Raw genomic sequence first — 27,066 nt, forward strand, 5'->3', positions numbered from 1 at the left:
TCGCCGTTATGCGAGTAAGAGGGAGCAGGACAGACTTGTGAATAAAGGCGATCTAGAGTCTTGGGTTGTTTGATTAGACTAATGTTAATGATGCGATAACCTAACAGGGCTGAGTTGTACTAACAAGGGGTGCGGGTTCTGATGAAACGTTATAGGCTCCAATATATCAGAACGGTTAATTGTGTGTGCTTGTAATGCAAAGTATGAGATATCATGAGCCTGTTTAATAAAAAGATGTTTTTTAAAAAAAGTATGTGAAGGATTCTTTTGAGCGCTTGGGTTTGTCTGATTTATATAATTCCCCCCTTTCTATTGGCCTAAATTTTAAGCCAAGTGTCAGGAAAGTTTACCTGGAGCACTGTTTAATAATCGTTTAGACATGGAGAAGAAGATGCAAACTATTGTAAACTATGCAAGTTTTCTCAACCTGTGGCATAGAGCCCTATTTGGGATGGTTCATACCCCCCACTCATCATTACTGACTTACCCTTTTTAGATTAAGCACTTTAAATTTGCATCTCCCGCAATGGGCGCTTTGAATCAAGATGTACCCTTTTGCAGGTGTGATAACAGCTCAATTCAAAGCATTAGCCTTTTATTCTTTTTATGCCAACTGTACCAAGAGCTAAGGCATCTCTTCCTGGTGCCTCTTATGTGTAAGGCTAATGTGAGATAGTACAAGGAAGAGCTACTGTTTATGCAGTTACTAGGCTCACTTGAAGTTTGCTTTACAGTACTTCATTTTATAAAAATTTTATAAAATTAGTGCTCCACATTAGGATGGGTTATGAACATTAAAAGCTGTTCCTTGCCGTTACTTTTGAATTTGTAACTGGCTATATTTTAAATCTCATGAAATGCAATTAATTGAACTGAATATTTTCGGATCAGTGAAATGTCTTACATATTTTCTATATCAATTTAAAATTTTGTGGTCTTGCTTTGTGTGCTTTTATGGCCTCTGGCCGAATAAAGTTTATCTTGAAAAGACATGATCATTTAAGAAGAAATTGGCTTCAATTGAAACCAGACTGCTTAGAAAGCAGATGTTTGTGGTTTTAATCAAGAGGTTGATGTAAGAAAGCCACCCCACAAACATACAGTACAAATTGCTGCAGATGAAGGTTGGATAACAAAATAAAAAATATTTTGATATGTTTTTAAATATTCCAGTACTTCATGATTCTTAATTTAACAAAAATGTCTTCGATCTCCCTTCTAACCAATATTTATCAGAATAAACTCAATATTTCAACCATATAGACCATTTGTGGAAAATATAGATCATTGTTTACTAAGATACAACAACTATAACCAAAAAAGACCTTCATATTATAATATTAGAATTTCAAACAAATGAAATACAAGACATCATCACTAAGCACTTCGATACATGCAATGTGTTAATTGACACAAGTTTCCATCCCAAATTACTAAATGAGCCCCTGCCTTGCTATCAATTGATAACATTTGATGGGATTATTTCTGCAGTAAGTTAACTTAAAGTGGAAATTGAGTACTTCAAAAAGAATTTTGGAAAACAGGAACTTTTAAGTAAATGCTAAATTATTATTAGAATCAACCTGTAAATAAAGTGTATTTGTTACAATATGGAAATTTAATGAACGAGTCAATATAATCATGACAATCTGAGAAAATAAGAAAAAGGATCAGTGAAAAGTGGAAGATTGTAGAAGAATGTGAGAAATTAAAAGCATTTAAATAGGGAAACTAAGCAGTGGCACAACATAGAGTTTGAAATCTTTGACCAACTTTTATAAAATCATAAGCGGAAGATGTCTCTAAACAAATGTTATTGAAAAATAAAGAAAACAAGAATGCATCCCTATTTGAATTGTTTGAACTGTATAGACATTTTGGAATGTGATACTATTAAGCGCTAGTATTTAGGTCAGAAAATCAAATTAAAATAGTATCTTTCTTTTTAAATGAAGAAATGCATATTGACCATTAAGTGACCATGTCTATTATTTTATGTGGGCATGGCAAAATGCCAAGTGACTTTGTAGTGCAAGAACATGGTTTAATTATATGCAAAGTCTCAAATAGCAATACTGTTTGATCAGAATAGTCATATTTTAATACTATTTTGATTTGAGGGACTAGATGTAAGAAAACACGTTAAAAGGTGGAAATTTGAAACAAAGGTTGTACATAAGAGAATATTTCTGGCTATAACTGTTATGAACTTTACAGTCAACAGGACCTTATGATTATTTTTACTTCAGTTATGTTTGATTGATTTCTTAGTGTTAGCATGAGAGAGTAGAAAAAATACTTGTAGCGTAAAAGGATGCCTGAAAGCAAAGAAAACATTCAATCGCCATTATACATAGTCAACAATCCAGATTCCGCATGGCAGCTCCTAAAAACCGAGTATGTAAGTGGTGTTCACAGAGTTTAGCAAGTTTGAAAAACTGTGGATGACACTGATAAATAGTGTTTTCAACTTTATGGAGAAGGGATGTTGTCAAATGTTCTGTTTTAGACTTTTGTTGTAGATGACTGTCAAACTATTTTTAGTGTTTTTCTTTATTTCTCATGTATTTTGCCATTATAAACACAGCACAACTGGTTTTCCATAATTTACCATATGCATTTGATTGTACATCAAACCATGTTTTGTTGAATTGTGTACATTAACTGCAGTTAAAGCAATAAGTATTGGAGACTTGTTACACACACTAAGCTTTTAGTCCGTTTTATACCATATTCAATTTGTGTATTGTAAACTTTCCTATCCTCTTACTTGTTAGATTAGCCTAGTACTTTATTTACCAAAGGATATCATCAGTTGCATTATAGCTTATGAGGGTGATTATCAAATGATGTCCTGTTCGATAAATAATGATATGTGCAGTAGGGCCAAAAGAGTCTCGATAATTGTTTATTTATTTATTTGTAGGGTTTTATATAGCACGAACTTGCCCCGAATGCATCAGAGCGCTTCAAAATGTTTAAAAGGTGTTAATTACAAGGTTTACATACTTCATATTAGAGTAGACATGGCATAGGCGAACCAAACTACGGAGTTGGGAACAGTAGCTGATCGTTATTGAGATAGGCACAACTTATAATTATATAAATTGTTTTAGCAGCACATAATAGTAGTACGATTGGTGTAGGCATAAAGGCGTAACAGCATAAAGGTAATGCATAGGCGAAGCTTCAAAGGCATTTCTGAGGTAGAGACAGCTGTAAAAAAGTGTTCTTTTAACAGCTCACAGTATTACACGTGTTTTTACTCAGATATTTCTCGAAGATTAAATAACGTTGTGAATATGAAATACAGTGGTATTGAGAGGGATCTGAAAACAAAGGATTCAAATAAGTTGGAATTATGAAATGAAGAAGTAAAAGGAATATTGAAATAACTGCCTTCTGATTTCAGTTGACACTGTAGATGAGGAAAGATTTGTGCTCATTCGTCTTCTCTAGGGCCTTCGGTAATTCATAGTTGCTGTTCATGCTTCGCTCATTACCCCCTCATTGGCCGGCTCAGGAATCTCCTCTTTGGGTGCCACAACATGTGAATATATTTTCTTTTCAATTATGAAGAGCTGACACTAAATGTCTGTAACTTTCTTAGCGATTGGTATTGGCCTGTCTATATTTCTTCTTACTGACTCTGCAGAAGGCAGCTTCCAAGAGATCTGTTTGACCTGTTATCTCCCACCTCGGTCTCATCAGTCCATTTGAGTTTTTTAGCCACGTTACTTGCATTCCTGCAGAAAATCAATTCTGGGCTTATTTTTGAACAGCTGTCGGAGTTGACGTAAACAGGCATCTTCCAAAATACAGCCGCTCTTATGCTACAGGTGGTTATCATCCACTGGGCTTAAGACTAACAAAACCTTCAATCGCACCCTGTGCCCTCACAGATTCTAAAATATTGAGCATAGGGAGAGTACAGCACAAACCGTAGACAGAACAGTGTGAGTGAAGTCAAAAGGGTTATCTATGTTTATTTATATATTGACTGTGTTAAGCTGGTAGGAGGGATCCACTATAAGAAGCTTTTAAACATGTTGTGATTCTAAGACTTAAGTAGTGCAGCATGGTATCTTGTGGTGATATGACGTTTTATGAATTGCAATGGTGTTTAATGCCGTTTTACAATTCAGTTAATTGATATAACAATTGTCCGTGGTACTTGTGTTGTTTACAGACATTTTTTGTTTTGACAGATTTTTGAATCTCAAAATTCAAGAAGGGGAAGCTCACAACATTTTCTGCCCTGCATATGATTGCTTTCAACTTGTTCCTGTGGATGTCATTGAAAGTGTTGTTTCTAAGGAGATGGACAAACGATACCTTCTGTTTGATATCAAGGTAAACCGTTATGTGGGAGCTGAAAAATCAGCATAATTTCCTTTTACTGTTCATGTTAATCAGTTTTTTTCCTTAAAGGGTCCGCCCTGTGAGTGAAGTGCTAATACATTTCAAATCTTTATTGTACAAACAAAGCAACATTCTAGAATGCCTGCTGTTGGTGATTGTTAGTGATGCTACACTGGATGACAAGAGCTGCTTTTGTCTCTGCATTGGGATGGTCTCCCTTACACAATAACACCACAGTTGTGGATTTTGCTACGTTGGTGCTTTGATGTTTTTTAGGAAGAAACATTAGGAACATAGTTTCAGCATGTATTACATTGCAGTACAATCTCCCTAAATTACAGGATGTCGGAAGAATACAATCAGAATCCATTTTTATTATGAATAATTAAATTAACAATATAATGAAATAAAGATAGCAGTGCAGGAAATGAAAGGAAGACAAGGCCATAGGTAATTATAGTGACGACCAGGAAGCGATCTGTAATGGTTTCTGACTTCTTCCATTCATTACATGCTGTTTCACTAAATGAGAACTATAAGTGCATGGTGCCGAGTTCTGCAGGAGCTGCTGTAGAACTGAACTGGGAAATGGTTGGTAAACTAAAGGGGCAGTGGAGTGGTGGTGGGGGTGAAGGAAGCAATAGTGAAGCTGAGAGGAATGAAAAAAGGAAAGTATATTAGCTACCTCCTTTAAGAAATCAAACTATCAATATGCTTCATCTCCACATTAAGAAAGTCAGTGGCTTATCTTTAACGTCTATGCTCCCTCTGTACAAGATAAATTGTTTAGGCCTCAAATCCTTTCTTCCTCAATGCAGTACACTGATGATTATTTCATTTTTGGTGGGGATTGTAATATGGTCATTGACCCGTTTTTGGATAGGAAGTCCAACTCCGGTTTTTCTCCATCTCATATGCACAGCCAATTTACATCCAGTATATCTCAGAGATCTCTTGTTGATTCCTGGAGACTTTGCAATCCTACTTTACAAGAATATACATATTTCTCGCCCGCTCATTCTTCCCAATCAGGAATTGATTATTAATTTATTTCCAAGGCTTTAACACAACACATCACTCATTCAGACGTTGGTTCGATATTAATGTCTGACCATGCTCCTGTATCCTTAGGTCTTGACTTGCTCCCTCCTGTTACAGGAACACGAAGGTGGCGGTTTAATAATTCCCTTCTTTTGGACAAGGCATTTACATCTGCTCTCTCTGATTTTGCTTCACACTTTTTTGAAGATAATGAATCTCCACACTCATCTCCTCAATTAATGTGGGATACTTTTAAAGCTGCTTATAGAGATTTCATTATTTCCTATGTTGCCAAAAAACGACGCTTTGCAAAGCAAACTCTGTCTTCTTCAATCTCTCAAATTAAACAATTAGAACATTCGTATTATTCGACCAAATCACACTCAGGCCTTTTGGAACTCATTAATGCTAAACTTTCTTTTAATAAATTATCCACTAATTCTGCCAACTTGTTTTTACTTAAATCTAGTGCTACGATTTGTGCAAGGGCTACAGCTTATGTTTCCCCCTCGCCCATTTGTGATGCCCCAATGTGACCTTAATCTGTGCCAGACTTATCTGAAGGGCACTCTGTGCGTGCTTCTTCAAAGCTGTCCCTTATGGCTCCATACCATCCACTGTGTTCCTCATCTCACCTCAGCATGGCGAGCGAGTGAGTTTCTAGCTCTTGGTGTTACTCCATCTTGCACTATCTTCTTTCCAGACAAAATGATTCTGCAGACTCTGGCATCCTTTCTGCTTAAAGTTGTGACGCTGTTCCAAGTCAGTAAACTATCACCCTGCCGGCAATCAATGCTCTGCCTCACCCCTCTAAGGAGGAGCGACCCTATCGCTTGTACCCCATGAGAGTGCTGAACTACCACTGCGAAGCACACATATTCCTGTCTTAGACATCTGCCAGGGTCCCTCCATACTTTTACAAAGTATTATTGTCTGGCTAGCCCGGGTCATCAAGAGGGGCATTTTGCCCACTCAGCCTGAAAGACTGTCTGGTTTGAATCCTCTCACAGACTCACCTACAGCTTTGGTATCTATTCAGAAGGTTTTGAATCTGCGACTAAAAGTCTCTATCAGAAGAACAAGCTACTTACTTACCTTCCGTAATGCTCTTTCTGGTAGAAACTATTTAGCTGCAGATTCCTCCCCAGCCCTCCCATCCTCACCCATTCTGTTATTGGACTCTATCCATTAATAAGATCCAAAGTGTAGGAATCTGCACATTGTTTACCAATTTGCTTTTGGGGTTCTGCATCTCGGGGGACGGACAGTCTTGAAAGCAACGGGCATCAGTGCATGGGAGTGGCGCCTGTATATGCCTCACACATAATTTCTGGCGTGGAATGGCATCCATGTGGAGCCGCAAGGCGCCACCTACAGGCGTGCAGAGGTACTTCTAAAAAACTTTCTAGATCCAGTCTGACTCTTGGGAAATATTCAGAAGGTGGGTAATCTGCGGCTTGATAGTCTCCAACAGAAAGAGCGTTACTGAAAGTAAATAACTTGTTCTTCTGTGACAGGTATTGCTGTGATCTATATATTGAAGATATGCCTTCACACATTGCGCTTATCTTTTTTTCCCGTCACCCTGGCTTTTGTACCCATGAAAATTCGTAACCAAGTGGAAGGAAGTGCCTTGGAAAATTCACTACCCTTGAGATGGGCAGTGAAGAGTATCAGATATCCAGGTATCCATATGATGTTACCATTACAAGGACTCTGTGAAGCAAACTACACCATTCTCATGAGAAATTAAAAACAACCTGCAGAGGTGAAACTTTATATCCTGGTTAGGGTAATTGCTTCACTTGAAGAATTTCCCCAGACACCTGTCTTACTGCCAAGCACTACCATGTTTCCAAGCTGGAAACCATGAAACATATGAGGTCTTCTGCAGAGTATTAGGGTGAGTAGCGGCCAAGGCATATAAATATTTACAAAATAACTTCACAACTGAGAATAGTATTTGAGTGGTCTCTCCTAATGACAGAAAAACTTTGGCCGCTGGTGAGAGCCTGGGGGGACTTGATATGACTAACCAATTATTGCAGACTCAAGGTATCATATGTTTCAGAAATCACACACCCATTTATGGAAATGTGAGGTGGTCTTGCAAGATCCAAAGGGATAACAATATTTCCTTCTCCTTGTAGCCCTCTACCTAACAACCGTGAATTGACTTCCTAGCCTTCAGGAAAACACAATTTGCACAGTGGCAAAAAAGATAATGGTTGCCTTTTGAGAGAACACTACGTACATCAAGATATTTAATTGCCTCAAAACATTCAAGCAAGAGTTTGGAGTAGGGTTAGAGGAGAATCTAAGTTATCTCCAGCATTGACAGTGGGCACTTAATCCAGCACATAAGGGGGCAGGGATCTAACATCTTTTGAAAAACTATTCTCCAGCTTTGTTTTCATATTTTTTCCCTCACCCTGGCTTTTGTACCTATGAAAATTCGTAACCAAATGTAAGTGCCTTGGAAAATTCACTACCCTTGAGATGGGCAGTGAAGAGTATCATATATTCAGGTATCCATATTATGTTACCATTACAAGGACTCTGTGGAGCAAAGTACACCATTCTCATGAGAAATTAAAAACAACCTGCAGAGGTGAAACTTTATATATATATCCTGGTTAGGGTCATTGCTTCACTTGAATAATTTTCCCAGACACCTGTCGTACTGCCAAGCACTTCCCATGTTCCCAAGCTGGAAACCATGAATCATATGAGGTCTTCTGCAGAGTATTAGGGTGAGTAGCGGCCTAGGCACGCCAGATATAAATATTTACTAAATAACGTCACAACTGAGAATAGTATTTGAGTGGTCTCTCCTAATGACAGAAAAACTTTGGCCGCTGGTGAGAGCCTGGTGTGACTTGATATTGAATTGCCTCAAAACATTTAAGCAAGAGTTTGGAGTAGGGTTAGAGGAGAGTCTGAGTTATCTCCAGCATTGACAGTGTGGCACTTAATCCAGCACATAAGGGGGCAGGGATCAGGGATCTAACCTCTTTTGGAACTCTACTCTCCAGCTTTGTTTCCATAAAAGCCTGATTTCTTGCATCATCCTTGTTTAAAAATCCTCCAAAGGTAGTGATGACTGGCAATTTCCAAAACAGTAGTGGGAGGCTATAGGAAAAAAATGGGAATGAGAAAAGCTGTGCCAAGATATATCTGGTGGTCATTATAGAAACATATTAGAGTTACTGAAGCATATCAAAGTGCTCCAGTACATTGTGATTCAGATGTAGTTATCTTAAGAATTAATTTTCAAACAATAGGAGGAATTTCGAGAAAAGACTAGTCATTTATTGTTTATGTGCTACAGGCAAACAAGAAAGTATGCTGCATTGGAAGAAGACAAAACCCCTAAACTCTACGTATTGTTCCTAAAGACTCTGGTTGTTTATGGCGATGTAATTAATATGACTAAAGGAAAGAAGTTAAAAGTGTAGTGATATGTGGAAACCTCTTGCCTATAAGATAAACCTACTCAATATGCCACTCAGTTAAATGTCCAGTACATCTTTCTGCCTTAAGTAGACACAGATATGAGGTTGAGGAAGGGGAGGTGGGAGATGGAGCGCCAGAATGTAATGTTGGGGAGGAGATGTGGCCTGAATCCTGAGCTGCAACTTCTGGTGTCTGCCTGTGATTCTGGACAAATCGCTTAAACTAGGCACCATCTCCAAGAAGCACAAAGAGCTATTGACAGTCAGTGGTTGTGGTAGAACATGACCTAGGAGCAATTGATGCAATTTAATGCAGACTATAATAGAGCCTGGGTCGGAAACACTAACCAGGTTTGTCCCGGTCAAGGATTTTATCTTCTGACTTTAGTCCTTTTTGTCCCAATCCACCGCAGGAGTACTCTTGGAAAGGCCCACAGGACCTCAGAGGAGGCACTTAGAGTCTCACATGGTGTCAGGCACAGACCAACAGGAGAGTCCAATCAAGGTCAAGTTACCACTGGGCAGTAGCAGGAAAATGCCTCTTGTAGCTGGTTGTGTCCCTGAAGCTTTAATAGGAGGTCAGTCTTATGACACTCACAATCCACTTCTTTGTCCTGTGTACAAGAGAGAGAGCAGGTCCTAGGCAGCAGGTTCGGCCCTCTTCCGATCTTCCATAGGTCTCAGAAGTGTTCTGAAGTGGGTGCCAGAGTAAGCCACATGTATGCCTGGCACGAGCTAGAGGATGGGAATGACCCCTCAGGATGCCCTAATCAATGGAGTATGGGTTTTCGGGATTTACCCTACCCACTTAGGGTATTTTGAAGATGGCCGCAGTCTTGGGCCACACTACATTTGGGGTCTGAGGCCTGGAGATGTGTGGGGGAGCGTACTATGTTAATTCTAGTGTCCTCCCACCTCTGACAGTAAAATCCAGTTTTAGGCAGTCCCTGTACCCCCAACAAACTTGTAGACACAAATCTGGTATGAGAAAGCTACACTTTCAGCAATCAGACGATGAATACATACAAATTGTGTTTCACTCCCTCAAAATGCATCCCAGTGTCCTACGAAAAACCAAGGACACCTTTCAAGCATGCCTTGACACGCCAACAGGATTTGACTCTGTTCTGTCTACAAGAGCCCCACTATGATGGTCATTCTTACTGGAGGGACAAAAGAAGGGTGTAGGCCTGAGTGTTAGCTACATATGCTTGTGACTGGGTATGCATCTTTGAAATTGATCAAGTCCTTGAGCCCAGCTTGCAGGCAATCCTATAAATGGTACAACACTTTCCACGCCTAAGGTCTTTAATGTCCCTGGAATTGGAGCAAGGTCAAACCTCATTCACACCCATTGAAAAATGCTACTCACTGGCTGGTAGAAGGGAAAGAACAAAATGCAGGTTTGGCCTCCAGGGTCTTCAGGCAAGGCAAAGATGAATTTTTAAAAGTCATTTTTCCAAAATATTTATTACGAATCCAGCTTTACCAGCTAATTTGACTCTTGATAAGTATCTCAAAAAGTAAAAAAATTACATCTGTAGTTGTTTCCTAGGCAGACTAAATACTTTATCCAAGTGCTTTCCTATGGAACAGCCAATCCTGCTTCAGTAAAAATAACTTTGATGTGCTATTCACTATAAAGACATGTTTAACATTACCATTTACATGTGCTACTTTTAAATACCATGAACCCTGCCTTAATGACGAGTAATGCGTACTTTTGGATAACATATAAATATGTAGACGGAGCGTTTTAGGCCTATCAAAAGGTGTTCTTTTGACAGGCTGAATTTGCTGTTTAAACCTGCACAACAAGGCTACTGTTGGCAAGCCTGCAGTCCTGTTTGCATTGAAACTGTAGTGAACAGCATAATGTGTGCTACAGTCCAGTTTTGACATCTAACTTACAGGCCCTCAGGACACCCTGGTACCATATACTATGGACTTATATGAGTTAACTATGCCAATTAGGTGTATAGCAATTTCATCACGTTGAAAGGAGGAGAAAACACTTTGCCACTGGTTAGCAGAGAGAAAGTGCACAGAGTTCCATCACCAGCAAAAATAAGTTCAGTAAAAAGGCCAAAAAAAATACAGGGTGACCAGGGCAAATTTCCAATAAACCTTGTTTACTGTACCCTAGTGCTCCTTAAGAGCACTCTGATGCCTTTGGGCCAGGTTCATGCTACCCAAAACTACAGCAAAAATGGTAGTAATGCTATATTTATAACTGCTTAATTTGGTGTTAGTTTGGTTTAAATTTATAAAACCTATTTACCCTGCAGATAAAGGAGGCCCTCAAATGGTTTTACACCATATCTCTAATCTTGACATCTCGTTGCCCTTACTCTCTGGTGCCGGTCATGATGGCTTTGTAGATAATACCACCAACTTTAAAGATGGTGTGGGCTGGCAAGGGCAGCCAGTTGTGTCTCATTTGTCAGGGTGGGGGTGAAGTGGTAACTCTTCTTCCAGCCCTTGATGAGATGCGCTGCAGTGTTGGGATGCCGTTAAGGAGTGGCCATTATAAAGTCTTGAAGTTCTTAGTCAGTGTTTTCCAGCATCTCAATTTTTTATGGTTCTGAAGTTACATTCTTGGAGGAACGGTTTTGCTATCTTTGGTAGAGAGAGCTTGAAGTTGAGGTCGGTGTCCAGGGTGAATCAGAGTGTTGTGCAATTGGATGAAAGTTTAGGTTTGTCCATGAGCGATGTTTGGGCTAGTTTTGCTTGTTGTTCTTGGCAGATAGTAGAGATTCTGTTTTGTTGTAATTGCTCTTCAGGTAGTTTCAGCAAATCCTGATATGCATGATGTGCAGGCAGTCTTTGACGCATTTGATTTTTGGTGGTAGAAGATTTTTAGTGAATCCAATTTGAGACTTCAGGGAGTTGATGATGGTGGGATGATTGACAATGTTGTAACTTTGTTCTTTTCATTCACATCAGGCACTTCTATACTAGGAATCTAAAACATTTGGCTGTTCCAAGACTATTCTCATACTCCAGTAAGTGAATGAAAGAATTCAGGAATTCCACCAGATGCCTTTCATGTTTTCATGAAGGCTGGCATATTCCACAATAGAAGGCGACATAGCCTGTAGCTCACGTTATCCTAGTTGTGAGCCAGTGTTTCCTTTTTAGGTTTCGCCTCGTCGAGAGCTGCGCACTGCGCAGCTTTTCGGCGCAGGTGAAATCTAATGTTAGAAACAGTGTGGCTTGGAATCCGCCCCTCTGTTCCATTAGCTAGCTCCATAAATGGAGGCTAGCCATTGGAACAGAGATCTGTCCGTCATGGCCGGACCAGATTCGTGGGCTTTCCCGTGATTTCTTCCCTCCGCAACGTCATGCGGCCGTGGGCGGGGTTTATTTTTTTTTGTCTTGCAGAAATGGCGGGGTGTTTTAACTCAGGCAGCCTCCCTTGCACTGAGTATGATGTCGGACGAGCTGCAGAAGGACAAGCTGCTTTAAAGCGAGGCTACGTGGAGCAGAAATGACGGGGTGTTTTAACTCAGACAGCCTCCCTTGAACAAATTAACATTGGCACCGACAGCAGTGGGACCCAATAACCCCAAGTCAAGCTGCCTGCTGTTTTACTCCCTTTTTCACTTAGACTTGTCCACTAAGACTTGCCTCATCAACTTTGCAATAAGAAGTGACAAACGATTTAAACATGTTTGAGTTTAATTCACCATGCGTTTGTAATACATGTACTTTAATTCCATGTAGAGTAAAAAAGGAACATTCCCTGATTGGTTAAACTCTATGCATCTAAATCGAACATCCTGGGTGTGCACTAAGCTGCACAGGTACTTTGACAGTGCAGGGCAGCGTGGGAGGAGAGACCTCTCCTCTTTCTCTCCTCCCTTTTCTTCCCTTCTCCCTCTTCTCACCTCTCTCCTCCCCATCCTCTTTTCCCCTCTCTCTCTCACGCTGCATGCGGCCTCTCTCACTCCACATAAGCACACTCCAGGCATTCCCCTCTCCTCGGTATTTGATCAAATTGAGTGCAGAGTGTGCAGAGTGAGTGTGCAGAGTGAGTGTGCAGAGTAGCGAGTGTGCAGAGTAGCGAGTGTGCAGAGTAGCGAGTGTGCAGAGTAGCGAGTGTGCAGAGTAGCGAGTGTGCAGAGTAGCGAGTGTGCAGAGTAGCGAGTGGAGAGTGGAGAGTGACTAGGGAGTGGAGAGTGGAGAGTGACTAGGGAGTGGAGAGTGACTAGGGAGTGCAGAGTGACTAGGGAGTGCAGAGTGACTAGGGAGTGCAGAGTGACTAGGGAGTGCAGAGTGACTAGGGAGTGCAGAGTGCGAGGGAGTGCAGAGTGACTAGGGAGTGCTAGGGAGTGCAGAGTGCGAGGGAGTGCAGAGTGCGAGGGAGTGCTAGGGAGTGCAGAGTGCATAGGAAGTGCAGAGTGCATAGGGAGTGCAGAGTGCATAGGGAGTGCAGAGTGCATAGGGAGTGCAGAGTGCATAGGGAGTGCAGAGTGCATAGGGAGTGCAGAGTGCATAGGGAGTGCAGAGTGCATAGGGAGTGCAGAGTGCAGAGTGACTAGGGAGTGCAGAGTGGCTAGGGAGTGCAGAGTGGCTAGGGAGTGCAGAGTGGCTAGGAGTGCAGAGTGACTAGGGAGTGCAGAGTGACTAGGGAGTGCAGAGTGCGAGGGAGTGCAGAGTGCGAGGGAGTGCAGAGTGCGAGGGAGTGCAGAGTGACTAGGGAGTGCAGAGTGCGAGGGAGTGCAGAGTGACTAGGGAGTGCGAGGGAGTGCAGAGTGCAAGGGAGTGCAAGGGAGTGCAGAGTGCGAGGGAGTGCTAGGAAGTGCAGAGTGTGAGGGAGTGCTAGGAAGTGCAGAGTGTGAGGGAGTGCTAGGAAGTGCAGAGTGCATAGGGAGTGCAGAGTGCATAGAGAGTGCATAAGGAGTGCATAGGGAGTGCAGAGTGCATAGGGAGTGCAGAGTGCATAGGGAGTGCAGAGTGCATAGGGAGTGCAGAGTGCATAGGGAGTGCAGAGTGACTAGGGAGTGCAGAGTGACTAGGGAGTGCAGAGTGCAGAGTGACTAGGGAGTGCAGAGTGGCTAGGGAGTGCAGAGTGGCTAGGGAGTGCAGAGTGGCTAGGGAGTGCAGAGTGCAAGGGAGTGCAGAGTGACTAGGGAGTGCAGAGTGCGAGGGAGTGCAGAGTGACTAGGGAGTGCGAGGGAGTGCAGAGTGCGAGGGAGTGCAAGGGAGTGCAGAGTGCGAGGGAGTGCTAGGAAGTGCAGAGTGCGAGGGAGTGCTAGGAAGTGCAGAGTGTGAGGGAGTGCTAGGAAGTGCAGAGTGCATAGGGAGTGCAGAGTGCATAGAGAGTGCATAAGGAGTGCATAGGGAGTGCAGAGTGCATAGGGAGTGCAGAGTGCATAGGGAGTGCAGAGTGCATAGGGAGTGCAGAGTGCATAGGGAGTGCAGAGTGCATAGGGAGTGCAGAGTTCATAGGGAGTGCAGAGTGCATAGGGAGTACAGAGTGCAGAGTGCATAGGGAGTGCAGAGTGCATGGGGAGTGCAGAGTGCATGGGGGGTGCAGAGTGCATAGGGAGTGCATAGGCAGTGCCGGGGTGCATAGGGAGTGCAGAGTGCATAGGGAGTGCAGAGTGCATAGGGAGTGCATAGGGAGTACTAAGTGCAGAGTGCATAGGGAGTGCAGAGTGCATAGGGAGTGCAGAGTGCATAGGGAGTTCAGAGTGCATAGGGAGTGCAGAGTGCATAGGGAGTGCTAGGGAGTTCTAGAGAGTGCAGAGTGAGTAGGAAGTGCTAGAGAGTGCAGAGTGAGTAGGGAGTGCTAGAGAGTGCAGAGTGAGTAGGGAGTTCTAGGGAGTGCTAGAGAGTGCAAAGTGAGTAGGGAGTGCTAGAGAGTGCAGAGATTAAGCTAATGGCAATGTAAATGACAATGCCATTTATTTATCTGTTTTCAAAACCAACACATACATACAAATTGTGTCATTTACAATGCCAATAACTCTAACTTTTCCAAAGGCGAAACCATTGCATTGTAAATGCTTGTTTTTTAAGCCGCTGTAGTAGATTACCCAGGAGTCATGTAGTGTTTTTATGATCTTGAAATGTATTTAAAATATTTCCCTGTTCCCTATATCTTAGTAGATGTCATAACAGAGTTGCAAATATACTATCTGCACATCGTAATTTGTGGAGCGCAGATCCTGTGACATCTACTCCAGGCCAGAAGAGGGGGAAAAACCAATGAAAAGAAAAAGCAGCAACTTACATCGAGAAATCCAAGGTTATCACTGTGGCTCACATCCAGGTCTCCATTAAAAATGTAGACTGCCATTTCTAAGACTGACCTAATATGTATGGTTTTGCTCCATAGTGAGAAGGCAGCCAGAGAGAGCTTTGTCGCATTTGTAGTGAGGAGACAGTAATATTATTATGGGATCCTAATCATAGGTTTGCAGACACATCACACACACAATATATATTCAATCATGTAAGCTGTGGAAAAGAGCCTCTTTTCGCGTGGTCACCCCATTTGTTGTGGACTGATGCTGATGGTTTTATAACTGCTGACTGGGACCCTGCTGACCAGTCTTAACTGCATGTGCTCAGACTACTAAAAAATGGCTGTTCCTCAATTGACATGTTTACCTTTCCAGTAGGGCCGCAGTATATGGTGTAAGAAAGTACACCAGTGGCATAGAAAAAAATCTCTAGGACTGCCTCACCGAATGTGCAATCCACTAGGGTGACAAGGAAAACATGGCTTCAGGCCGACACGTGTAGCTTGACTCTTGCAACTTGCAACTTTTTAACCTGTAGGTAGACTTGTCAAAATAAACCTATTGACAGAAGGTAAGCCCTACTTTTAAATAATATGTAAGTATCCCTAAGTAAGCCAGTATCCTACAAGGACAACAGGTGCTTGGTATGTAAATGGGAAGCCTTTGAGGATTTAATGTTTGAAGGCTCCGCAAGGAACAGCCTCCAAAAGCTATTTTCTTCTTTTTTGTGTTGAAATTTTATTTACTGTAGTAGGAGTCCTAAACGTACATCGTGAAGAGTCAACATCTGCTGACTAAATGCAATAGCTGGCAACAGTAATAGTATGAAACATGTATTTATTTTATTTATTTATTTATTTTATATTCTTATAGAGCGCCAGATTAGACTCCCGAAGGGGTATCTCCGCGCTATTACTGTGCCACAAATTAGTGCTGTTACAAGAGAGTGATTAGTGTAGGGTAGCGAGGCCGGGAAGTGATTTATTTGTCAGAGAACAGATACGTTTTTAAGTTCTTCCGAAAACTCAGATGGCTGGAAATTGACCTGAGTTCTTGGGGTAAAGAATTCCAGAGTGTTGGGCCGGCATAAGCTAATGCACGGCCACCTTGTCTGGTCTTCTTTACTCTTGGTGTCTGCAGAAGCTGCTGTTGGCTGGAGCGCAAATGTCGTCCCGGGATATAGGGCTGGAAGATCTTAATCATATGTTTCGGGCCTTCTCCTATCATGCTCTTATGGATGGTGCATAAGATCTTAAAGTGGACTCGCTTCCTAACTGGGAGCCAGTGGAGTCTCATCAGCAGGGGACTGGAAGGGGTCCTGGCTGGAGCATTCAGGACAACCCTTGCTGCTGTGTTTTGAATTATTTGCAATTTACTGAGCTGCTCCTCGTTAGCTCCGAGGAGCAGCCCGTTGCAATAATCCACCCTACTGATGACCAGAGCCTGCACAAGCGTTTTCCTGTGATGGTCTGGTATGTAGGGAAAGACTCGTCTCAGCATCCCGATAGCCCGGAAACAGGTACCAGCAACCTGATTGACATGTCCCTTAAATGAAAGTTGCTGGTCAAAGAGCACTCCCAGGTTCCTGATGGAGCTCTTGGGAGTGGGGACAGGACCTAGTTCCACGGGCCACCAGTCAGAGGACCAGTATGTTGCCGCTTGTCCAAAACACATGACCTCCGTTTTCCCCACATTGCACTGCAGACGGTTAGTTGACATCCAGTCTGCTATGGCTCTCATCCCATCTGCAAAAGATCTTTTTATTGCAGATGTGAGGGTTTTGAAAGGGAAAAGGAGTTGGGTGTCGTCAGCATGTATGGCCATTTGCATCTTAATAACACCAGAAAGAACATGAATAATAGATGGGGGGGCGGGGTAACGTTGAGAGTAGGGGGTATGGAGAAACTACTTATCCTGTTGGTGGTAAACGCAAGTGTAACGTGGGTGGACTGAGTGATCACTTGTGATATCAGGGTCCTCCCTTTTTTAGATCTCGCCTGAGATGCGCTGAGTCCGGCCAGACTTTTAGTAAGGGGCCTTTAAAAAGCTCACCACACGCTTTTGCTTGTGGCCTAAAGCTTGCGGTTAAGCACACAGTTACGCGCAGAGGCGCCATCTGGCTTTCCTCTCTCGTCATGGCTCATTAAGCGAATCGCTCACCAGATGTGCCTCCTTTTTTTTTTTTTTTTTTTTACTTTTAGCGCGAGGCGCGCTCACACATGCACCACTCACGTGCTTGTTTTTTTTTTTACGAGTGCGGCACACTTTTACGTTAGCGGCCGCGCGCCTTCCTCCCCTGGGTGGAATGCGTGGTGCGATGCATCCATTTTCCCCCCATCGGCTGCCCTCCTCGAGCAGATTATCTGCTCGCTTGCCCATAGACCGCCTCTTCGGGGTGTCTCTGCGAGATGTGCTCGGTGGTACAGCCCGTCTCTGCTCGCTGCGCTCCCGGTGGAGAGCACGGTGTGAGCTTGCCTCTGTCTCACACTTTAGACGGCATGACCACCGGCAGGAAGGCAGAAACAACGAGTCTGGGATTGACATCTTGCTCAACTCCCCACACCCTGGCGGCGGTGGAGGCTCCCTGCAGCTCCAGTTGATAAGTTCAGAGCCGAGTGGCGAGCTTAGCAGTAAGGATGGGGCACAGAACAAGGCACCCGGGACACATCACCACACCATCCTGGCGTGGAGGGAGTCGTCAGCCGCTTCCACCCTCACTCTTCTCCTGCACCGCTTCCTTCAATTTACCACTACCTTTACTTTACCTTGATCCGCTCACTCCTCCACCTGTACCCACCTATGTCTCTGCTCCATTTCCGCACTCCACCTATGTGCCTACGTTCCTCACCCTATACCCTCTCTACCCCACGAGCACCCCAGCTCCACCTGAGTGCTCTCACCTGTGCCATACGCCCCCTCACCAGCACATCGAGTCTACTACACTTGTATTCCTGCTCCACCCGAACAACCCCCCTCCACCTGTACCTTCCCACTCCTCAACCTGTGCCCTAGCCTCTACTCCGCCTCTCCTCCTGATTCGCCTGTTCCCACCGGCACTCTCCCCTACTCCTGCACACTCCATCCCTCCAAATGCACATCGCAACTCTCTACTGGTGCACATCCATAACCCCTCTCTTTATCTACATCACTCCGCCCCACGTACATACACCCTCTCCTGTGCTCTTCCTCCAGTCACACTTTCTTCAGGTCATTACCTTTCTCACCGGGGAGGACCCTCCCACCCACACACACACACGCCTACCACACTGCCTCTCTGTCACCACCCCCTGTCACAGTCTCCACATCGCTGGCTCCCTCTTGCTTTACTTTCACTTATCTTGCCCTTTGTCCTGCCATCAGTCCATCCGTCCACCCAGCCAACCATATGGATACAGCTATCCATCCATCCGTCTATCTGCCTGCCCGTTCGTCTGCCCGTTCTCTCTTCCATCTGTACCTTCTTCTGTCCAGCCATTCATGTGGAACTTTCCACCCATCCATCCGTCTGTCTGTCTATCTATGCCCGTCTGCCTTTCTCTCTTTCCATTGATTCATCCACCTCTCCGTCCCTCCTACCACCCATCCATACATTTTTATTTTTCTCTGGCTAATCATCCGCCTGTCTCTGCCAGTGTATACATGTCGATCAACGATCCATTTGTACCCTGTCTGCCCGTTCTATATGCATATCTATACTACTTCGTTCTGCAGCTCCCCCTTTTCTGATGTTCAATTGCTCTTTATTTCTCCGGCTCTTCTCTTCCACAGTCCCTCTCCCTGGCAAGTCTAAGTTCATCCCCTGCCCCCTCCGCAGTGTCTGTTGCCTGTCTGGGTCACTTTCAGAGCTTGCACCAATATTTGCTTTCACAAATAGCGCTACATGGTGTCTGAGAACATCTCCGCGCTCAAACATGCCTTCCAGCCTCTCATCACACTCACAGTCAGAGAGAGATCCCGAGGCACACACCACTCACAGGCATAGAGAGATCCCGAGGTACACACCACTCACAGGAAGAGAGAGAGGGCGTGCCTTGTGTTTTTTTTTATTGGTTTTTTTCTTACTATTTCATCTAAATTCTGGTGGTGCATAATTGCTAATATATACTGTAAACTTTTTAGAAAAGAAAAACATTAAAAAGTATATAATTTACAATACTAATAGCTCTTAACATTGTCACTGCAAGACCTATAGCATTGTAAATGCTTGTTTCCTCCTGTTGCCCCTTTTGATGGCACTGATGTCCATAGGTGAAAGAGTATCAAACCTAGATGATCTAACAATTCAGCGTCTCCCATGTGAGGAGTGTCTTTGAGGCTCTGGCCAGCATTCACCCCAGGGCGAGACCATATGTCCATTATGCAACCTTGGGAGTATCCCCAGTAGCAATTGGCCCTTGGCTAGAGGTCGGGGGCAAAAGATATTTTCACTGAATGCTGTAGCTGGTTCTGTGAAGAAAAAAACTAAAGTATACTTAATATGTTACTTCTGGCTATTGGTTTGGAATAAGGTACAGAGGTAGTTAAACCACTTTTATTAAATATTTATTAAAAGTCTGAATCAATTGTAAATCTGTGGTGAAGTTGGATGTTTGATAAACATACAACAAAAGTAACTTTACAAAATGTATACTTTACTCAATTGAAACTACTGCAAGATGATTAGCTTTGGTCTTCTTGCTGCTGGCTTCTCAGTGCAGCTTTGTTGAGACGTGAAATACTGCTCAGAGCTGAGACAATGGCTTGGACCTTGCTGGATGGTGGTGGCCGAGAAAGTGGGGGGGGTCAGATGTGATAGAACTTAACCCAAGCAGGGCAGTTTAGGAGTATCCAGGAGCTTTACTAACTTGAAAAGGACCCGGAAGATCGTTGTAGTTTTATAGTTTAGTGATAAGTGAAGCCTGGAGAAGAGGGATCTTTTGTTCCCAGAACCCACTTTAGACTTCTGACTTTAATTTCAGTGAAGGAGGGAACTGACCCCAGAACTGCTTTAGGGTGGTTGAGTAAGAGAGGACTTCTCATTATCTTCAACACAGCCTTAGGTATACCATAAGCTCTCTCCAGGGGCAGAACCAGTTTGTCATGTTGGATTTTACCGAAAATGGTGCAGAGGTGCTCTGTGAGATGTTTGACAGTGAGGGCAAATAGGATGTGCTGCAAAAGTAGGAAGATTTGACCCAGAGAATTTTTATGTCCATTGATAAGGGAATGTCCATGAGTCACCATCACCATTCATTGGCTAGTGAATTGAACAAAAGTAGCACCTCACATCCAGCTCCTCAAACACTTTCTGCACCTATAGCAGAACAAAAGAGAACTGGACCTGCTATCCGTAACCAGTAAGGACACCTGAAGGGCTGGACCTGCTCGCTCTTGTACACAGTATTTTTCAGTGGGTGTGAATGAGGTTTGACCTCCAATTACATGGACATTGAGAAGTGGATTCCAAAGGTAATTGACTGACCTCCTGTGTGGCCTCAGGGACATAACCAGCTTCAAAAGGCCTTTTTCCTGGAATGACCAGCTGCACTTTGACTGGACCATGCTGGTAATCTCTGCTGGAGTGATTCCTGGCCGCTAAGGGGTGTCTCGGAGGTGAATAGAACATTAAAAGTGACTACAAGGAACTGCCCGAGAAAGTTCAAAAGTTGGCCCTTTAAATTGCGATTTTTCAATGAGTTTTATCAATGGGTTTGCAACCGAGGTTGCAGCTGCAAACCATTTAAAGTTTACTGACACTTCGAAAGAGCTTTTTAGCTCATTCACAAAGGAGAAGTTGACCCTTTTTGCATAACTTTCTCTTTGAAACTTGTTACTCGCAGCCTCATGTGTAACAGGCAGTGACCCATCGGGACAACTGCCTCCTCACTGGCCACCCCATTGTGCCATTTGGAATTGTGAACACAGCGGTACCTCTCATTTGTGTCCTAGCCTACCGCCCCCCTCAGTCCATGCCCAATTTCCCGACGATGTTCGGTGACATGCTCTCTCAATTAGTTATCAATAATTCAAAAATCTTAGTCCTAGGAGATTTTAACTACTGGCCCTCCGATGAGAAGGAGCGTGCCTGTACTGCTACATTGTCTGATCTTCTATACGGCATGAATTGCCTTCAACACATAAATTCAGCGACTCACATTAAAGGTCACGTCCTGGACCAGGTCTGGACCTCCAACCTGGATATTTCTGTTCCCCTCATTTCACCCTGCCTATGGTCAGATCATTTCATAATCTCTTTTTCTTTTACGGTTACCTCCTGCCCTAGTAGGGCTTTGGAGGGCAACCTCTCGGCCCGGAACTGGAACAGGGCCGACCTTAGCAAATTTGTCACCCTACTTAGAACCTCCACCCCCCCTAATTTTGATTCTATTGACACCCAGGCCTCTGCTCTAACGTGCTGGCTTGAATCAGCCAGTGACGCCGTTGCCCCTCTTAGATCAAACTTAAGCGCCTTCACGACGCACAAAGGTGGTTCACTGTGGACCTTAAAGTCCTAAAGCTTGGACTTAGGCAGGATGAGCGCCGTTGGCTACGAGGCTATGCTCCTGACACGAAGCTGCAGTTTATGACCCTGCTTAAAGAGTGTAAATCAGCGGTCTTACAAGCAAAGACCTCCTATTTCTCTAAAAAGATTGTCGACTCAGCCACCAAAACCAAAGATATTTTCTCCATTGTGGAGGAGCTGTCGCACCCAGACAGGGTTATCATTAAACCTCTCCCCTCCCGTGCACTTTGGGACTCCCTCAACCATTTTTTTGTGGATAAAATTGCTAATATTAAAAATAGCATTTTATCTTTGGCCCCACCCAACTCCCCTAGGTTTGATTCCTCCTTTCCCTCCCCTAACCTTCAGCGGCTGACTCAGGTTCCTCCAATCTCGGAGGAGGAGTTTCTAGCTCTATTAAATAAGGTTGCCTCTGGAGCCCCCACTGATTGCTGCCACCCCCCCCTGGTCCTTCGCGAGGCTTTCAGAGCCTGTCCCACCCCCCTTTGGCGTTCTTGAATAATTCTCTCTACTCTGGCCTCGCATTCGGTGCACCGCCCTTGACTGGGTTCGCTCCTTTTTGAACAACCGCCACCAGGCGGTCCGGCTTTCTCAGTTTTCTGCTGATAGGGTCGGGCTGACATGTGGCGTCCCGCAGGGCTCCTCCCTGTCCCCTCTCCTTTTTAATTTATACCTGACCCCCTTTATTCGATCCTTACGAGGTAGCAATGTCACCGCGTTTAATTACGCGGATGACATCCAGTTGGTCTTCGACATCAACTCCTCGGACCAGTCCATTGACAACTTTCAGTCTACCCTTTGTCACATCAGTGCCTGGATGGGGGTGAACCACCTCAAACTTAACCCTGACAAGACAGAGTTGGTTCTTGTCGGGGGGCTGCCAACCCATGGAAATCCATCTTTTGGCCCGCGAGGTTAGGCCTTCCCCCCAGTCCAGTCAACTCAGCAAAAAGTCTGGGGGTTATCATCAGTAACGACCTCACGATGAAACCCCAGATCAATGTTGTAGTCTCCTCCAGTTTTTTTCAGTTACGGAAAATTTGAAAGATTGCTTGTTTCCTGACCACTGAGGCTCTTACCTTGGTCTTGCTGGCTCTAGTCATCTCCAGGATAGACTACTCCAACTCTCTCTATGTTGGCATCCCGGCCTACCAACTGAAGAGGCTGCAACTTGTCCAGAATCAGGCTGCACGTCTTATCTACCACCAACCCAAGCACCAACACGTCCGTCCTTTGCTAAAATCCCTCCACTGGCTTCCTGTCTCTGAGCACTGTAAAGTCAAATTAGGCTGCTTCATTTTTAAGTCCCTGACCGGTAAGGGCCCGTTCTTTATCTCTTCACTCCTGCACCCAAATGTCCCCTCCCGCAACCTCCGTTCCTCCCACCTGGCTCTACTTAAGGTCCTGGTTTTTAAACGTAAGAAACAGGAAGGACTGAGATTCTCATTCCTTGCTCCTTTCCTCTGGAATACACTCCCTTTAGGCATAAGACTTGCTTCCCCCTACACCCGTTTCAGGTCCCTCCTTAAAACTCACTTGTTTTGTAATGCTCACAATTAACATTCTTCGCCCTGTCTCCCCATGCTCCAGCGCCAAGAAACCGCCAGGTTTTAGTTGCGCTTTACAAATATTTTTTACATTACATTACAGGGATAGTGTTCTGTTTTTCCTTCCAGGCCACAATTCCTGTCTTTGTAGCTGATCACAGGACAATGCCAATAGAGACCTGTGCAATTAATATCCATTAGGCAGATTGGTCTTGCAACGCACTTCGACTATACAACTTGCGACACAGCTTTTTAGTACATAGATCGCATTGAATAATTACAGGTGGGCCACACAATATCAGTGCTTAATTTTCATCCATTCTTTGAGAAGTGCCTATTGGTTCATCAGAACCCAAGTGTTCTCTTTCTAAAACCATCCATGTATTAGTTAGGGTGTTTACTGTCACAAAAAAGTATTAGAAATATAGCATGCTGTTTATTTTTTGCTAAATGTATTTTATGTGAACATTTTTCCACCTTCTGTTACACTTGTTTCAAACCTTTAACCCATTTTGACCAATTTGATTGTGAAAATGCGTAACAATTGTTCAACATTCTTCTTTTTGTAAAAATGTATTTGGTGGATAAACTTGTCTTTTAGAGTGGAGTAACCACTGTAGACAGCCTAAATGTTCTATTGATGGATCTCCTATTGTTGCAGTTTCGCCTAGGAAATTATAGTATTTGACGTTTCGAAAATCATCCTCTTTCTGATGATTGAAAGTGCTTGGTATAAGTGTGTGCAAGATTATTCATCCAGTGAATTGTAAATTTTGTGGTTATAGAATTTGCAAAACCCTAGATGTTTGTTAATGAAAAGACTGGCTCAAGAGTAGGGAAAAAGCTTAAACTAAATGAATAGGGAGATGGTACAAGTCGATGTGACTTTTGATTTCAGGAGGTGTAGATTTGTCATATTCCTTATCACCTGTTCAAAGGTGGTGCTGCACCTGTTTAGCGTCATGTTGCCTGTCACAGCCTACAAGATGACTCTGTATATGTCTGGTGTAAAGCAAGGAACCATTCACCGTAAGACCCCTGTTTACACCTGTGCGGTGGCCTCACCTCTACACAGGTCTACCCTATACCATTCCTCCATTCTAGATCATGACTTCATGTTAGTGGTAGTGTTACTGCCATGCCGATATCCTGTTTCTTTATATGGTCCTGGATAGCTGTCTGGTGGTACTTACTGGTCATGCATGCACTGCCTCATTCGATTGCTTTTTTTCAAGCAGAAGCTTAAAGATGACTAATGTTAAGTATTTCTTTTTTTTAGGCATTTGTTGAAAACAATACTGCTATAAAGTGGTGCCCGATAAGATCTTGTGAAAGAGCAGTCAGACTTACGAAGCAAGGCTCAAGTACTTCAGGATCAGATACACTCAGCTTCCCTTTGCTGAGAGCACCTGCAGTAGACTGTGGGAAGGGTCATCTATTCTGCTGGTTTGTACTTAAATCATGGGCTTTGCTTATGAAACAATACTTTCGCCTTGGTATAACTTTCTGTCTACATGTATGTACTGTCGATGTTTTATTAATGGTTTGTGTTTAATAACAATACATATTAAAAGAGTGTTAATATCTTAGCAACACTTTACCCCTTAATCAGTTGTTATTCTTCCCAACGGAATCAGTAATTAGACATGTTACATGAAACTGATAGATTAAACTTTTAAAAATAAACTGAAATGATGAAACTGAAGGAAAAGACCTTGAGTAGATGTATTCAAGACAGCTAGAGTAAAAACTGATTGACTGATGATAAAATAAAATGATCACAGAATAAATATTAATTAAACTAAAATATTTTAAATTGAGCCTGATTAAAAATAACCATCTGCCTTTGACTTGCTAGGCAGATCTAGCTTGAAATTCTGATGGCATAAACTTAATTTGTTACTATTAGATCTAGTGTTGCTATTCCATCTACAGCACAATAATGGCACTATTAGGAACTTTACCTCACCAGCTCTGACTAATACGTCCCTACAGAAAATCAAATTACATTAAACACTGCTCTCTATCACAAAAGTTCAGGATTTAGTGAAACAGTTACACATTGCATCCATCTCCCTACCCCGGCAATCGCCATATCTTCATTAGGAAACAAACCTGGCACCACATGATGCCAGCCATCAACTGACGTGGCAGGCATGCATCTCGTAATGGTACACTGTTTGACAAGCACGCAGTGGTGCCACCTATCTTAGCACACAACAGTGCAACTAATCCCAGCACTCAAACCTGGGCTTCTCTTTTGTGTCCATGAGCCCATGCCAACCATGCAGCCACAGACTTCTCCCTTTCTGCTTCTACAAGCTAACACATCATGAAAACCTAGTCCCCAAAAAGTAGAGGCTAAAAACCTGGAACTAACAGCACATCAAGAAGACTTACTGGATTAATTTTAAATGATTATATGATACAGTTGGTGCACCGCTAGATTACATTTTTGCTTTTACCATGGGTTTTCTGTGAAACCTGCCTTTTCAGTGTTGAAGTGTTTTGTTTCCTTAAGGAACAAAGCAACATAGATCAAGTTATTTATTCTCCTACTCGTAAAAAAGCAACAACCATGACCCTGCATTTTTACCAGAACACCTGCTCAAAACCCCTTATCATGGTATCCTTAATGGCCAGACTACATTGCGATGCATTTCAAAACTGTGGCTTTGCACTCCATGGGTGAACCACAGCGTCACAGTGAGGTAATATAAATTTTATGGTCATGTTGTGTTCCCTAGCGAGTACCCCACCGACTCCATGTACGAGTTAAAAGTGCATGTAACTTCCCTCCTGTACCAGCTATGAAGACGCAAATACATTTGCGTCCAACGTTAACTTGTCCTCTTTCAGACCCACCATGAATGGGTTTGATGGTCCGTTCCTAAGTATGCTATGCCAACGTCTTTTTGAAGTGTACTCCTACGTTTTTCAGCCTGGCTGAAAGTAGGCCCTGAATCTCTGCCACCGAGCCTCTTTTCTGGCTTCTGACTGCGAGGGCCTCTGCCCGAGCAGCCCCCGTACCCGTGAACTCTGACTTACTTCTAGCGCGGCCCTCCGTGCTCAGCTCAGCCTGCTGCCTGCCAAGATTGACTATAACCTTCGAGTTATCTGTTTCCCTCCCCGAAGATACATTCCGGCCTGCTAGCTTCAGTAAACATCCTTCCTCAGCTACAGGGCTAAAGGGCCGACCTGTCTTTATGCAAGTAATTCATAGCCTCTGTTGCCATGCTTCCATGGAAGGCCCCATGCCCCCACGCTTCTCATACAGACACTCAGGCGCTTATACACGCACTCACAGCAAGTATAGAATAGCTTCTGCTCTAGAGACCTTTCTGCCCAGATAGCTTAGTTCCTAAACATCAGATATCAGATATGATAGAAGCACAAGTTGATCTGACATGCCAGACTTCTGTCTCTTTCCGTCAGTGTAAATGTCAAGTCCCCTGCACCCCGTCTATCACACGTCATGCAGCTGCGCGCGCATCCAAGCTTCCGATTTCTGCTGACATTGCAACATTCTGTTAGCACCACCCCTTGGTGCCACCCACTTGCGTCACCTATCAGTGACGTTTCTAGCACACACGCCTAGTTTACGCCTCTTGATGATGTACTAGCACCACGTGTATACTGTTATCTTGTCTTCTCTCAGCTGTTACGCCTCTTACATTGAACATTATGATGTAAATCAAGTATATAAGCTATGTATTGTCAATAAACGACGGCGCGCTCATCTATCCCTTCTGACATCCTGTGTGGTGGTCAGAACATGATATCCTGATTCCTTTATGAGGAATAAAACCCTTAGAAACTCTTACACCACGGACTCTGTTTTCCTTCTTTCCGATTGAGTTATTATTGATTAAGTACTTACCTGCATAGAAATTAAGAGAGTAAAT

General features: G+C 43.4%; 1 protein-coding gene across 2 annotated transcripts in view; it reads left to right on the forward strand.

Annotated features, from left to right (window-relative positions):
- Positions 1–27,066, forward strand: part of ANKIB1 (ankyrin repeat and IBR domain containing 1) — a 429,345-nt gene that overhangs the window by 189,279 nt on the left and 213,000 nt on the right. For both annotated transcript variants that reach the window (XM_086941850.1, XM_086941851.1), the window contains exons 8-9: positions 4,209–4,353; positions 24,441–24,607. In XM_086941850.1, the coding sequence (XP_086797976.1) occupies positions 4,209–4,353; positions 24,441–24,607 (312 nt within the window). The remainder of the gene's footprint in view (positions 1–4,208; positions 4,354–24,440; positions 24,608–27,066) is intronic.

This window comes from Lissotriton vulgaris, chromosome 10 (assembly GCF_964263255.1).
Source record: "Lissotriton vulgaris chromosome 10, aLisVul1.2, whole genome shotgun sequence".
Lineage (NCBI taxonomy): Eukaryota > Metazoa > Chordata > Amphibia > Caudata > Salamandridae > Lissotriton > Lissotriton vulgaris.